Source organism: Cuculus canorus, chromosome 2 (genome assembly GCF_017976375.1).
Source record: "Cuculus canorus isolate bCucCan1 chromosome 2, bCucCan1.pri, whole genome shotgun sequence".
Taxonomy (NCBI): domain Eukaryota; kingdom Metazoa; phylum Chordata; class Aves; order Cuculiformes; family Cuculidae; genus Cuculus; species Cuculus canorus.
In genome coordinates, this window is record NC_071402.1 from 146,407,381 (window position 1) to 146,423,980 (window position 16,600).

The window sequence follows — 16,600 nt, forward strand, 5'->3', positions numbered from 1 at the left end:
CTGAATTAATGGAACCTTCTGCTCCCGAGTACTGACTAGGCTCAGTCACTGCCGCGTCTAACAGCACTCATCAATTCTCAAAATGTTTTCTTCCCTTCAACTTTGTGCTAGTCTTCCTCAGTTTCTCTTACCAACTTCTTATTCCTTCTGAGAAAGTTTTACCACAGTACCTGATTTTATAACTATAAGAATCACTTTACTGTTCCAAACCCATTTGCTTGTAGGTAAACATCTACTCCAAAAGTACAGGAGTACATCTCAGCTATTAGTAACAACTCTCCTTGTAACTTCAATGAAGGAAATAGGGATTATCATAAAATAAATCATACAAATACTGACATAAAAGTACTTACACCCAGAGAATATGAGGGAAGCCTAGGGACAGTAGTGCAGCTGCAGACTGCTAATGATAGACAAAATGAATCTTCATTTCTTTTGGTTTAATTGAAGTCTCAGCCTGTCCCTGAATCTCCTCTCAGCTGTGCAACAATTAGTTTATGCTCTTTTCAGTTAAAAGCAATCTCACAGCCTTCTCCTTAACTCTTCTATCTTGTAGTGTGGACAGTATAGCACAGAGGACTAACTCTCTTGGTCTTGTATTAATTGTTGCTTTCTCAACTAAGGCATAAGAATTACAAGTAATTTAACCACAATCTGACTTCATACACCTCAAAGCAAAACAAAAGAAAATGCACCTCAGAGTATGTAATTTAACAATGTCCTGCAACAACTCTACCACAGTCTTCTCTAACCATCATATTGCTGAAACTCTCATCTTAGGCTACTACAAACAGAAGGAAAATAAGTAAGTGAGGAAGCACTACTGATCAACCCAAAATGTATTTTTTAGTTTTTCTCTCTTTTTTTTTAATTATGAAATATTTTGGAGCTGAAAGTCCATCCATAAGCAAGTTTTGTAGTTTTTATTCTGATTAACCACGCCACCAAAAAGCCTAGTTTAAACTACACGAAACCATGCAACAAAGAACAACTATGGGAATGGTACAGGGAAACATGGATCATCAGTAAATTGATATCAGATTTACGTTACTGCATGTGTACAAAAGAATCTCTTACCTTCTCCATGTATTGTGAGCAATTTGACTCTTGCAATAAATTTGAAGCTTCTTGTTTATAATACTCCCCTGTTTCATTCAGAAAAGGACACTCAAAAATTTCCTGATAAAACTAAAAGGGAGAGGTTTTTTAAAAGACAAATAATACACTAGATTGACATTCCAAATTAAAAAACATAAATCAGAAATGCATATCTACCTTTAGGGGGAATTTTTTCTTATACTGTTCAACATGAACAAAGGAGTTAATGACCCCATGGATTACTTTCTGGTTTGGGTCTTCTCCACAGCGATCACTGAAATAAGCAAAGCAAACATTCATGAGAATGTAGATATCCAGTGTAACGCATCTGACAGTAAAACGAAATAAAATCAGATGAAAACATTTTCCAGTTAAATCTTCTGCTTAAATTGGCAAAATCAAAGATTAATCTTAAAATAAAAAAATGCACTCTTTCCTCTCCTAGATATGTAAGTTGTTGAGATAGCAATTCGTAAACTATTCAAAAACATTTGCAGGTCATGATATTTCCAAGTGTTTGCTAAGGGTAAATATTTAAAATTACGTACTTTAAGCAAGTACTTTAAAAGTTACAATAAGTTCCACCATGCATTTGTAGACTTTATTATAGGCTACCTTCACATTCCTGCTCCTGCCAATAAGAATAGTTTTGCCAGCATCACACCAAGCAGCATGCTATTTCCTTTTCTGAATATCTACTATTCAACATGCAGATGTCAAGGGGAACAAATAATATACTTGGTGCATTATTACAATTTTTAATCATACACTGGAAAAGGAAAACCTTGTGTTTTCCAGTCAAGTTCTTAGCTTCAAATAGTTGCGTTCTTGTGAAGAAAATATTCTCTTTAATCCCATTCAGTTGAAAACAAAAGTAGTTAAAACAAGTGTTTTGCATGCTAAAAACATCAGAGTTCACGGCCTTTGCAAAAACTGGAAATAGCAGACCCAAACTCAGAGCAGCAGAGACTTTCTTAAAACATGAACTGTCCTAAAAACCCACACCTTTCACATACACTTTACAAACAAGTAAAAAATATTCCTTAACTCCCAACGTGTTAAATAGGACTAAAACTGATTTACACTTCAGCATCAGCAGTTGTAATTTCAAAAGTTTTCCTTTCTTAAATATGTACGTACACACATATATACGTATACAGAACAAGAACTTCTACCTTATCCAGACTGCACCGAAAAGATAAAATAAGTTCTGTTAGAAACTCGTGTTGGTATAGGACAATCATTTACATGAGTGATTTTTAAAAAATTAAAAGGAAAAAAAAAATAAAGCTAGAAAAAAATACTTCAAACTCAAACATTACCACATACTCATCTAGGCTGGGATAGAATGGAGGAGAAATAATTTTGCTAATTTCAGTCATTGGTTCAGAATGGATAAAAACTCCAGAGGATGCCCATGAGCTAGGGAGGTTTACTAGGATATGCACACTATCAATCATTGTATCACATACACTAGATCATACTCATATGTTCAGAGCACTGTTAGTTGTATGTATCGCTTTTAAATTCTACTGTGTCCTAAGACCTGAAAACTTAAGCATGTGATGGATGAAAAGAACTAGCTCTCTAACAGACTGCGAGTGGTCACTGTACGGCTTACCTAGCTTGGTCCCATCTTACAAATGGGCTCACTAATGCCTAACTGCTCCAGTAGGGATGGTCTCTTTTTTTTTAACCTCAGGGAAGAGGAAGGTTTCCTTCAGTTCTGGTAGCTAAATCAATGGAATAAATCTGGGTTTGCATACATGTAATCACACCCTGCATTCTTGCCAAGGCCCCTCTGCTGGGTCTGGTTATACAACAGCAGAGGCAGCATCACGTCACTGAAAGGAAGAAGTATAGCACCAGAGCAGGACCTGGACCCAGCTCCATGCTGGAAGAGCTCAGGAGCATTGTGAGTTGCAGGATACACACAGCCCTGTGTACACAGCACCATGTCACGAAGTGCAGGAAGCTACATAGCTAAAAGTTAAGCATATTACAAAGCAGGGGTCTGTCAAAAGATGGTCCAGTCTGCCTCTAGCCTGTGGGGATCTGGACCTGGAAAGATACTGATGACACAAACACAAGAAGCATTACTCCAATTTCAGATGAAGGCCCAGCTTCCCTTTGCTTAGTTCACAGGCCACTTCACAGACCTTTAAGTCCACATAGATGTGGAAGGAGAAGGGACAGCAAAGGTCAGGCAGAGGGGATTTGAAATTCAATGTATCATTAGGAAAAAGCTGTAAGAGCAGAGGAGACAAGTGCTCCACGGAAAAGCTGCAAAGAAGGAGACAGGCTTTCAAAGAAGATGGCAGATGGCGTGAAGACAATAGGCAAAAAGGAACACAGCATGGACATGGTCTTGTCTACTCTGGCAGCATCTTCAGGCTTTTATTTACACTAGTGGCACTCAGCTTCCAAGAATTTGCAATGCAAATGGCTACTTTCAACAAAATTTGACCAAAGTTTCAAGGATGATTTTTATGAAAGTTGTAGTAGTGAGAGCATCCGCCAAACTGATGAGAGAAACTGGCAACTCCACTGGGGTGGAAGTCTATTAAGTGTGTATTTTCCTCTTTGGCAGTCATCAACAAGCAATATGCATGCATGGAGCTACCACACAGATCAAAGAACGACCATCACAGGACATCTTGGGAGAGTAGGAGGGACTTGGTGTGGAATCTGGATAGAAAGGTCTAGTGTTATAAACACAGGTTCCACTAATTTGGATGATGGAGTTTCTTTTTTCAAAGAAATGGAGAAAGATACAAAATACAAGCTCAAGAAAACTGTAGTGGTTTATATTATCTCTATGTTGTACCCGTCTTTAGACTAAAGCCAACAGCTGAGTTTTAACATGTATTGTACAATGTACCACTATAGCCCCACAGAATGTATTTAATATAATAATAAATATTGTATTCATGAAAAGAAGTTTCCATCATTCAAAATAAGTGCTCTGCTGTGTCAGACCAATGGCCTATTGAGACCAAACAACTATAGAACTCACTGTGAACTAGAAGAGCCCATTAAAACACTTTTGAAAAAGTTAACAACTTTCAATAGCCTTCCCTTCAAACAAATGGTATAAATAATTCATCAGCTTAGATAGGAACAGGTTCAGTTAGAAAGTGTTAGTTATCTTTAGCAGAGAAGCCTCTCCTGGTTAGTCTGTACTAATCACACTGACATTTGAGATAGCACCTGAATAAATTCCAAATAACTTCTGTTTAAGAATTTCATAGATTAATTTTCTCACAATTTGAGATCTTGTCGGCTTCCTGTTGTGTTGAAACAAAAATGCGTAAGTTGAGATTCAGCTTGCCTTGTAGGAGGAGTGCTTGGGCTAGAGGGAGGGGGAAGAAAGTGTGTTATATTCAGAATTCTACATTGAGAGGAGTGCAGTCAGACAAGACAGGCTTAAGAGGTTTAATAATTCTCTGCTGTTCAAGGGGGCTAATCCTGCTCCCTTCTGCTAGTCACAGGCCTCTGTATCTCTCCTGCATTGCTTTGCCACTCATCTAATTCTCTTCTGAACTGATTCATCACGACTATCTGGAGAAATATTAGCCAAGACGGTTTTCTGTCATATTAGCAATTGAGCTGGTTCACTAAGGGATTAGATGAGCACCAAATTCAGCACAAGAAAGGTAGCAGAGCACAGCCTGCCTCTTTTTGGCATCAGCAAACTTAGATCAGTTTAGCCATTTTGTTCAGCTGAACTACAAGTCACTCCTTGTATTTTTTTCTATTGTCATGTATCAAAAATGTTTATTGTTAGTTTTAACGTATAGTGTATTGCACATATTTATAGCTTCTAAAAAGTCAATGTGCTCAAGATTTTAGTCAGAAGTCTTCTTAAAATTCCAGTTAAATACATTGATAAAATAAAATCCAACATACTTTTATACACTACCAGGTGACTACAAAGTTGGTTATCAACTTCACATATCATTATATACTATGCAAAACCTTCTGGTTATAACAAGTTCAACTGTCCCATCTATTTAAATTTTTAATTTTTTTGTAAAACATTTCAAGAAATTGAACCGTGCACACACTTAAGCACTACATTTAAGAAAGCATCTAATCAAGACATTTCTGATTATATACATGCATTAGTAGTTGTATTAGAATTTTTAGGCAACAATCTTCCCATGCATATTTTCATATCTCTGATAGATGTAACTTATTGATATCTATTTTTCCAAAGACCTTAATTGCTGAACTCAATGCTAAAAGGCACTTAACAGCTGTTTGCAAAGTCTTTAAAACTGCGTCCTACAAACTATATTGATCACTGGAACCATACCAAAGAACGGCAACAAGCCTACAGTCACATGCAAAGGCCAAACTCAGAATACCCATAGCAAGCCCTACATTTCATGGTACCATCAAGAACAGCTATAATAAGTTCTCTATTCTATAGTTCATTACATGATATGCAGATCACCAAGGGGTTATAACAAAAGTAATACAAATACGTGTATTTTGAGAAACAGAGTTCAACTATCTTCTTTGAGATCACACCAAAGAAACCTTAATAAAGTTGGGGAAAAAAAAAAAAAAACAGACCCAACCATTACATAACTCAAGTTTTATTTAAAAATTTACATATAGTTTAATAACAAGAAACATCAACTTGTTATAGCCTCAAGATCTAACACCTCACTGAGGCAGCGACAGTCTTGATCTAAACATTGCTGTGCAGTCTGCAGTCACCCTCAAGGTAAATACATACTGTTACTTTTAAGAGGCATCAGATGTCTGCCGAAAGAAGTTTTAACACAGATTTCCACTCCCACCCATCAGTGAAATACACAGATTGACTAAAATGAGTCTTTGATGTCACTGTGCTTGATGTAAGAAAGCAGAATTTTCTTCACCATGAATTAGGGAATCTTCATTTAGTAAAAATAAATTGTTATAGTAAACTCATGGATAAAGCAGTATCAGCACTGGTTACAAAAGGAAGCATAGTTCAACAACTGAAAGCAAACAAATGCTTCCTTGCTCCCAAAATACCATCTGAGAGGAACGTCACGTCAGTTATTCAGCTGTCAAAAATTTAATTCAGGAAGGAAAAGTAAAATTATAATATTAAAATCAGTTTTTTAATGCCTTATAAATAGAGCTTTTTTCTGACCAATGCATGTTCAAGGAACCTCTATCAGCCAAATTACCTCACACTCTCAGCTTACCTACAATAGCCTGGTGACCTGAGTCAGACACATAATCACTTCAAAAAAAAAAAACCAAACCAGTCATGAGGCAACTCTAGAGCTAATCTAAACAGCAGCGAAAGCATAGAAAGTCATGGAACTGAGATCTACATAAAAGGTCTGTAGTGTATTTCAAATGCTCTATTTATTCATAAATAAATAAAAAGATCCTTTAGGAGCTAACAGTGTAAAGGTTTTAAATCAAAACTTTAAAAAGCCCCACATCCTGTCACTACAAGGGTCTCTGTTTAACAGTAACAAAGGTATTCAGAAATAAAACAGTAAATCCCTTCAAAGTGGGGAAAAAAAAATATTTCCATTTCATTCAAGTACGTTAAGCAAAGTCAGTCAGCTGAACAACAGAAACCCAGAAGATTGGTCTTCCTGGCAGATAAGCAAGAATTATTTTGGGTCCCATGCAAAGCAACATGGCTTTTCTGGCTTTGGCGAATCTTTGCATAAATCCTGGTCCTTAAGTTTACTGACAACACAAAAGCCATAAGCAGTCAGCATCCAGTGGAAAAGAAGGCAAAGGCATCCTATGGGACCCGAAAGATTACTCTAACTACTCCCCAGTCCCATTGATAATGGTTGCCAAAACATAAAGGTTTACTGTAATCTGAGCGTAGCAATTTAACTGTTTTCTTTTCAGAGTCTTTTTTTCACTCATGCAAGCCACAAACATGTAGCTACAATGGAAATAAAAGGGAAAAAAAAAAGCGATAGAACACCATTAGGTAAGAAGCTACCTTCAAAATAACCATAAGAGAATCTGGTCAAAGTCTCCGGACTTCTGAAAGTAAAAAAGTGCAATAACCCCACATTGTGTAAAAGAAACAAATAATCAAGCACTCACTTTTTAATTTCTCGGAGGAGCATCCGAATAAGTATGGCCTGCAGTGGCTCAATCATTAATTTTCTCCACATATCAAGAGCTAGCTGTGAGGAAACAACACAAGTTTACATCAATAAAAAATACAAAAAACTCCTGAACCTCTAAAACAACACCAAAGACTACACAATTCTCCATGCAGGATTTTGAAAATTCAGTTGTTAGGTACCTTCTTTCTCCTTTTTTAATTCTTTTGTTTGCATCCGTTCCCGCCCCCCCCCCCCCCCCCCCCCAATTTGTCAATGTATTAATATCTTAGCATTTTTCTTCTTGGACATTTGACTGCATTTGCATGAAGATCACACTAATCTGTGCACTGGTAGTGTCAGATACAGAATTCCTAGTCAGGCAGAGGCTGAACACGTGCTTCCCAGTCTGCATTCTTCCTACACACCCAATAAGACTGTTTTATTCCTCAGTTCCACTCTATCAAGGATTCTCAAATGCACGTAAGGTCCCTAAGCAAGTTGCTTATGACTGCAGGTTTTGAGTGCACATTTAAACAAAACACCTGTACAATAACAGGCAAGTAACATACCTATCTACCTGAAGTGTTTTAACGCGTGCAGACACTGGTATTTCTAAAAATAGCAGCAAAAAAAAAGCCTCAGCTGGCAAAATGGAATCCCTCTTGGTCAGTTTGTCAGAGGTCACAGTAAAAAAATACAGAACTCTCATTTGAAACACACAGAGCATCTCCAAGCTATGCTTAAACCAAGTTGTTAGCTATCTAATATTTGACTTAAATGGCATCCAAATAATCTCTATATTAGGGATAGGTCACCGTAATCCTCATTTATCATTAGAAGGATCAGTCAAATACATTCAAATACCTCAAACTCTTGTGGATGAAGTAATTGCTCCCAAAACATGTTGTTTTTAAAAACACAACTGCAATTGTTCACAGGAGTTTTTAAATGCAAGTCAAAATCAGATTTAAAGCCCAAAGGGAACAGTGTGGTCCCTCATATGTGGGGAATACCCCCCTCATGTCTGAGACCTCTAAAAACATCTACCAGTGAGTAGTAGACTGGGAAAAATTAAACTGCCCAAATCAGTGAGAACAGAGGAAGTACTGCTGCTAGGAAAGCAGTAACAGCTAACAAGTAACAGGTCCTTAGCTGTAAATATTAAAATATTGATTAGGTATGTCTTAACTGAAAGCAGGTATCTAGCTGTCAACCAGATATCCCATCTGTTCCATTTTGTGAAATGAATAGTCTTGCTCTGTCACAGCTATCCATCATCCATGTACCCATATAGGGTACAGAAGTCTGGGAGCTGACTCAGCTGCATCAAAAGCAGGCTCAAAGAAGAGGTAAAGGTTTGCTTTGATTTTCACTGTCTTGCCTTGTAGAGCAGTAGAATAGGTAGAGGAAAAGTTTCCCTAAGACATCAGAAATAAAAAAGAAAGGACTGACACTTTTTGTGACTATGAGGCAAAGGGGATGCCCTCAAGCAACTCCATCCTGCAACACGATCCCTACAACACGGTTTCCAGCATGGCCCCACTCACATACTAATCTGAAACAGCTTCAAGTTGCTGCTGAAATTTTTTTGTCAACTGAACTATAGACAGGTCAATCCAGCAACTTGAAGTATTTGTTCAAGAGACTCTTCTCCTTCAAAAGAGGGATGCACCTTCTCCACCTAAATTTATAAAACATAACACAGCAGTTTCCCCATTTTCCAGAATCTGTTGCTCCATGATTGGGCAAAAACCATCTTAACTATCTAGCTCAGGGGTCTCACAGAGTCACTGAAAACTCAGAAGTCTGAAACTGGAGATAGGAACTCGACTCAGAAAAGCAGTATCCTTCATCATACATTCATAATATATTGCCAGAAAAAAAAAATTATCTTTTGCAAGCACTGACAGACTACTTTCATCAGCTGATCTCATCCTCTGTTTTTCCTAGTACAATTACTGTATGTCTGGCATGCTTATCAGGATGATAAACTGTTTGAAGCCATACCTATATACATCACATACGCACCTCAGGTCTCTTGTACGTACCTACTGTTCCACACCCCAGAAGAACTAAGCAAGCACATACTCGTTTAACATTATTGAAAAGCTCCCAAAGTTTCATTAGCACACAGGAGTGACACTGAGATGGGAATTTCAGTGTATATTATAGTTCTGCTTCCATAAATACTGAGCATTGTTTCGGTAACTTCACGCTGAGACTGAAGAGAACTGTATGTAAAATAAGCATGTTTGCTCTTGTAAAGGACATATCATCTCAGTCATCTATAAAAAGGGATAAATTATAATTCCTTACATTCTAGATCGATGAAGAACTGAAATAAAGACTTGTGTCAAAGCCCCTAGTGCAATCCAATGAACAAAACATAGAATCCTAAACAGCAACGATAACAAAAGAGAAAAAGCTTTCAAAAGAAGGACTTGATAAACTTGGCAAGTGTCTTGTAGGTCAAGAAATGTGAACTACTTTTGTTACTGGGGCAACCAATTCGCTTAAAACTGCTGCGATTTTAATGTGTCAAACTCCTTAAGAGTAGGACTCAAGCCCCTATTTCTTTTCAGGGCAAAGTATTAACGGCCATAAACCTAATTCTACACCAGTAATGAACAGAGAATAACTTCACTGTCTTCAAGATCCAAAATTTACCTCCCAGTACTACAGATTACAAAGACAGCATTCAGTAAAGAGAAATGGAAGGAGTCTTGGGGAGTGATATAATAAAAGCCTCACTAGTCAAATTCCAGATATAATCATCTGAACATCTTCATCAAAACCCAAAGGCTGTCAGCTACAGTTTAAGAATCTTGACCATCCCCATAACCCACCCAAATGATGAGCTAGGAATGTACCATCCTAGGAACAAGTTCTGAGAAGCGTGAAAAAATATGTAGTCATTGTCTTTCCATCCAACTTATGATTCAATAAGCATGAGGAAAACAGAATACTCAAAAAGAGCTGAATTTTCAGATCTCATGTTTGTTGTTCTTTGGTAAACATTCTAGGGCAGAAAGCTATGGACAAAAGTTGCCACTACCATATTTCAGGTGATACCTCTGAATGGAGCAGCATGCTGAAATGAAGAGAATTCATTAACACATCGGCATCACTCAGATCCAAGAACAAGCCCAGACCTATTCCCAGTCCCCAAAGCAGCTGAAATAAGTCAGTCATTCTCACAGAGTTAAAGACTGCCTCCGACAGTTGTGGGAACAGAGTCTGCTAAATCTCATTCTGAGAAAATAAGGAATAACATTTAAGCCATTTTGAAAATATCACAAACAGTGGAGCAATATACACTTCCAAGCTGTGACAAGCCTTTACAGATGCCACAGATTAGCAAGCCTTGGAGACATTGCAAGTAGAGAAGAATTTCCTTTCCTGAATCCCCTTGAGTCAAAGTATACCACGTTTCTGGTTTCTTTTCAGCCCACTCCCAACCTGTCACAGGATTAGCAACTTCAAGTGGCAGTGCAGTCTTCAGCAGCTGGGTCAGAAGCAGAGAAGATGCTTCTTCATGCGTCACAAATTTTCCTTACTCTTAAAGCAGCAGAGATCTACTTAAATCAACGAAATCCAAGAGCTCAAAGAGTAGCCACTGCCAGGCTCTGACATTAAGAAAATGTTTTCTCTAGTTTTCCAAACCAAAAGAAGTGTTTGCTTCCCTTGTATAGAAACAGACTAAGTGGAGAGGAAAAGAACCAATACACCATTGCAGATAATGGCAGATAATCCATTTAGCAATGTGTACACATACAGACAAAGCAAACATACACAGACAAGCATTCAAAAGAAAAGTTCTTCCCAACTATATTCAGGATTTTAGGTTTGTTCTGATGCAAACTGAAAAGGTGTTTTCAAAATCTTCTTAAAGACATACCGAAACATTTTGTTTTGAAAAATCTGAAAGAATTTAACTGTGAAATTGTCTTTTCATCTTACTTTCTTGTATTTCATGGTAACAACAGCCATGAAGTCACAGAAATGATTATTTCACTTCAGCATAACTTAAGTACACAGGGCATATCTCAGAATGTAGTCCTAAAGCCGACTTCCTTTCATTTTATAGATATTTAAAAATTGCTCTCAGCCTCTCCAACGTACATTAGTAATTGTATCAGCACCTTCATGCTTGCCTCAATTTTTTTTAAATATAAGCCCTCCCTACATGATAATTTTGTGACAAAATGTCTTTTTCTTCATTCAAAAACTCCATCCAAATTGCCACAAAATAAGTACACAACAGCCCATATTAGAAAATAAGATGTGCAGTATCACAGAAGGCTACTCTCAAAATAAACTGTTACACTTTGTGACATCAAGAAATAGAAGCCTAAAAGTAATATTTCAGGTGTTTCCAAAACCAAAAGTACTGCTTCTTCTAAATTTTTTCTAGACAGCAGTGATCGCTTTTCAAAGGTATTTTGCAGTGTTACCTATCACCACATTCTAAACTGAGGTTCTCCAAAAATTTTCACATTTGCTCCCTCCTGTCACTATATTTTTCTACATCAAAACTATAATCTCATTTTACAAAGAGTTCAGTGCTTACATCATTTACTGTACTTAGCTATCCAGATTCTGTGACATAGAAAAGTCAAAAGAGGAGAAAGCTGGACTTGAAGCACTCCTAAATACAGTTTATATCCACTCACACTTTCAGAGATACCTACCTCTCCTATTTCCATCAATGGTTCATTCATATCCACCCCTCCATAACCATATTGAAGATCGGCTTCAGTCAATTTGTTCTTCTTAATAAACTGTGTGTTGAGGTACCTACAGAAATAAAGATATTCTTATCAAAACAAGCAAAAGTTAAACTATTTTTTAAATATATTTAAAAATCGATAAATGAGATATCAAACAGCAGCCTGATACATCACTGTCAGCATTTTCTTGTTGCGCACAATACTTGTGTAAGAATCCAACCTTTAAACACATACATGTATGAGTAATACAGTAGTATATGTAAAATAACAGCTAAATTCTAAGCAGTTGATCAGTATGAGAGTGATGGTAATTTTTTTATTTTTAACAATACAAAAATGTTTCTGACTATTAGGTGCTTTTAAAGAAAAGGCATTTTCTTCTGCCTGTGCTGTTTATAATTTTACATTTCTCTGACTAAAACACAATAATACTGTCAACATTTACAGGGCCAATTCTTGTCAGTTATGATTCGTTACTCAGGTCATGATAACTAGCAAACATTTTTATTACAAATTTTAAAGATTAGAAGAATTTGCACTTATAAAGAAGAAATGTCTAAATGCTTGGGACAAAAGGCAAATGACAAGCACAGAAGGAAAGGAGAAACATGCTATAGAAATGTGTGAACCTGAAAGAATGTAGGATACCACAGCGTTCAAAGAAGGAAGACTAGTGATAGCGCAGTGGTGACAAACTGGAATACAGTGGCCTAACCTACTTTCAGACCCCAGAGTCTTACAGAGTGCTGTGAACTGCTCTGCTACCATCAATAACCATAAATTTCAAATGCAAGTCTGTGTAGACTGCTAAAGGCCTGCCATTTCACATAAAACTTGTTCCAGCTGTTCTGGATGTTCACACAGGAGCCTTAAGCAGGCACGCTCCTTGATGCTATTTCCCAGCCCTCCACAGGAACAAAGCCAGCAGCTCTCAGGCTGCTTTTTCCTGTTAAACTTGCTACAAAGAAAAGCCCTATGCTCTCCTCATTCACACAGTCTCTTCCATCAGTACGTGCCTTCTCAACAAATCCAGATCAAGCAACCTATTAATCTGAAAACCAATGTAGCCACAAGTAAATAGACAAGTTTAACCTAGATCGAGTACCCCTGCAAAGAGCTATCCGATTCAAGGAAAAAGGGGGTGACAAGAGGAGGGAAGGCAGAATCACTTCTGGCAAGTTTCATCCTGCTCTGCCTCAAATCCCAAACAAAATTTGCCTGCATTTCCTCTCCCCTTCCCCTACTTTTACTATCAACTTCCAGAACCAAGTGCCAGCACAAGCTAATAGTCGCAAAATAAAAGGATAAGTTATTTTACAAGGAATTTGGAAAAAAAACTGAAAAAGCTAATTTCAAATTCTAAGGGTAGCTAATTATTGTGACAGGTCACCTGGTAACTTTCATGTATTTGTTAGATCAACCAAGGACAATACTCTAATCACAGACTACTATTCTAGACACAGTGACCATACTCCCAAAACATCTCAGTAGCCCAGAATAACTCCTTATGGTCTTCAGAAGTACATACACCAAAAACATGCAATGAAAAACCAAAAATGTAACATAACACATAACAATGTGTTTCTAAGCATCAAAGTCATTATGACTCTACTAAACAAGCGCTGAATTACTTCTTGCCTTTATGTGACAGGGTATTTTAGTTCCCACTATAATGTACATTTTATTACTGAACTCAAGCCCTTTAGAGACTTGCATGGGATAGTACATGACAAAACTCAGAATTCCAACAGAAAGACAGACAATATAACATTGAAGCAAAATTATTTCCAATAGAACACCTAAAAAGTACATTTTTTGGACCAAAACATCATATAAAAAGCAGGAAGAAAAGCTGTAACAGGCAGACCTAGCATGAAATAAATAACTTCAGATTTTAAGAACTTTGCTTCAATAATATATTAATACCTCTCTACTAAGCTTATTTAGATGCATGCATTGGTTCCTGTGCATAATAACCCATTGGGAAAAAATGCCCTAGCTTGTTTAAAATAAAACAAAAAAACAGGTTCACATTGCCAGAGAAATATTTTAGTTTCTTAGTTTATGACCAGAAGCACTCAAGCACTTAGAAAACCTGTTATACGAAGCAGAATCTGTGAGATTAATATATTAATAGTATGTTTTTTTCCCCTATATCAATTCTCCAGTCAAATCAGTGACACATTATGGAACCGAAGTTTGCAAGCCCGCGATGGACTCCATCACATTTGTTCCCAATCTACTAGCAATAGTTTAATAGATCCTACAAGATTTAACATACATCTCCTAATGTAATAATAAATGTCTAGAAATCCTTTGCAAATCCTCGCATCATACCATCAAGTAAGTGTAATATTAACAACTGTCTCCTAAGTTATATCTACCTGCTAGGTTTCACATGCATAATAGACACTAGAATTTTCCAAAGTCAGAGTGGAATTAAAATCCAAATCTAGTAAATCCAAAGCCATCTCAATATATTTATAACTCTAGCAACTCATGAATGGGCTAAGCTATCGCTAGTACCAATGAAAGACACTCGTAATTCAGAGAACAATAGAAGTCACAAGGTTTAATTATTTTTATTTATAGACTTGGCTGCAGTCTACTGAAAAAAAGTTCTGTAAAATTGATTGCCTGTATACAGTCCGTCAGTTTCTGAAGAGAACTTCAGAAAAGCAGCAAGAAGAAATTTTCACTCCCTCTCCAAATCCTGCAGTTCAAACTTTCCCCTCAAAAGAAAGAACACAAAGAGCATAGAGCCTTGTCTGAAAAGCCCTTCTAGAAGGGAGAGTGGTGGTTTTGCCAAGTTACATGGCTAAGCTTTGAAACAAACCATGCTGGTTCAACCATACACTTGTGAAATACACAAGTATTTTGAAGTAGCTCATAATCCTAGGTGTTTTCCCACTTCACTGCAGGGTTGACTAGCACCAACACATTTGGCACTGCAACATCGAGAAAAAAAGAGGCAGAATATATTAGTAATGAAAGAATAGCAGGAATCATCTAAGATAATCACTTTAGTGGTAAGGAGCAGCGCACAGAAAAAAAAACTGTTGGAGCATTACTCCTTTTTTCTCATGTTCTGCTACCGTAACTGACCTGGGGCATATTCAGCTATTGCTCTCTGTCGGCAACTTTATTTGACCTAAGCTGCAGATCACTGCAATAATTTCAGAAGTTTAACAACTCATTTGCAAAGCTTACCTGTATAAGCAGTCCATATAGTCTGCCCCTTTGCTATACTCTTCCCAGTATCTGTGATACATAACCAGGACTTGTTCTTCAGCTTCCAGAACTCTCTGTGAATGAAGACACACGCACCCCGCTAAAATTAGTATGAAAATAGCATACATACATAGAAAACTGTAACAGCATTATCATTTTGGAATAATAATCACAGATTCAAAATTAAGACCACATCTAAGTTATCTCTATAATGTATTATTTTCTATTTGTCTTTACAGAAGTACTTGCCTCGTTCATATTCTCACATCCTACTGGCGAGGTAACTCACACAACTGTTCCCTCACTGACACTGACACTGATCAATATTAAATTTATGCAGCCATATGCACACTGGAGGAGTTGCCTAGCTACACAACACTTGAAACCAGTATGCCTTACTTGTTAGACAAGCCCTTACACTTACAAAAATTCTAGAATAAAACAAAGTATAGATAAGTGCAAACTTAAACACATCTTGAGTTCCGTAAATCTAGGCCCAAATCTTTTGGAACTTAAGCAAATTATCATCTAAGAAGCTGCTGATGTACTGAACTTCTCAAAATGTATTCATACGTTAAAGGATTAAGCTTGACAATTTAAACAAATAAGTATGATTTGTGAAAGAAGATGAGATCTTAGGAATTCAACTATAAAATTACAAACTCTAGAGAGGATTAAACTCTGACTCAAGCAGCAAAGAAGCCTATGCAAAAATAATGTAAAACAGGAAAGCCAGTAGACAAAACAGAATCAAGAGTGCTTTCCTCTGCAGGATGAATTTTGTAAAGGTTTTCCAACATTATTACAAAGACAAATGGTGGACAGCTGATTTAAAAAAATGGATGTATGCTTTCCATTACTTCACACAGCCTCTACTGTGCTGGCAGCTGCCTGATTATCCTAAATGAGTTCACTAAATAAATGAGGAAGAACTATTTTGGCCAAGTTGTCGGCCAGTTCAGTGAACTGATTTAGTCTACCAAAGCACCAGCAGTATCCTCTCTGCAACCACTGGAACTACTCATTAAGACGCCCAGCCTATCTTGTCCATCACATGGGTAACTACGCCAAAAACCAGCATTAAGTCATTTAGCAGTACGACCCAGAATTTGCAATTCTTCATTCCCTATACAGACACCAAAGAAAAGTGGACATCTCATTTAAATTATTTATCTTTTCTCCTGTATTTCAACAAGGAGACAGTGTCCATCCATCCTATACATTCAACATGATAAATCTTGACTCTGTTGAAAACAGCTGTCTTAGCTGATGAGACAAAAGTTAATTCACAGCTATATAGGTACACAAAAATTGTTATTTGTCACAGTAAATAATTTGTCATTATTACCTCCCTCCCAAGAATTTCTGTTATTTCCCATGTATTTCACAAGTTTTCTTTAGCAGAGTATATACAATCAGTTTCCAGGACACTAAAGAACATACTTTTACATT

At 37.0% G+C, this 16,600-nt stretch overlaps 1 protein-coding gene across 5 annotated transcripts in view; it reads right to left on the minus strand.

Annotated features, from left to right (window-relative positions):
• CUL2 (cullin 2) overlaps positions 1–16,600 on the minus strand; it is a 52,013-nt gene that overhangs the window by 26,638 nt on the left and 8,775 nt on the right. For 4 of the 5 annotated variants that reach the window (XM_054060631.1, XM_054060630.1, XM_054060629.1 and 1 more), the window contains exons 4-9: positions 15,128–15,222; positions 11,879–11,984; positions 7,183–7,265; positions 4,364–4,450; positions 1,276–1,372; positions 1,078–1,188 (exon numbers count right to left, since the gene is read on the minus strand). In XM_054060631.1, coding sequence (XP_053916606.1) covers positions 1,078–1,188; positions 1,276–1,372; positions 4,364–4,450; positions 7,183–7,265; positions 11,879–11,984; positions 15,128–15,222 — 579 coding nt within the window. The remainder of the gene's footprint in view (positions 1–1,077; positions 1,189–1,275; positions 1,373–4,363; positions 4,451–7,182; positions 7,266–11,878; positions 11,985–15,127; positions 15,223–16,600) is intronic. The other variant, XM_009569276.2, reaches the window with a different exon arrangement.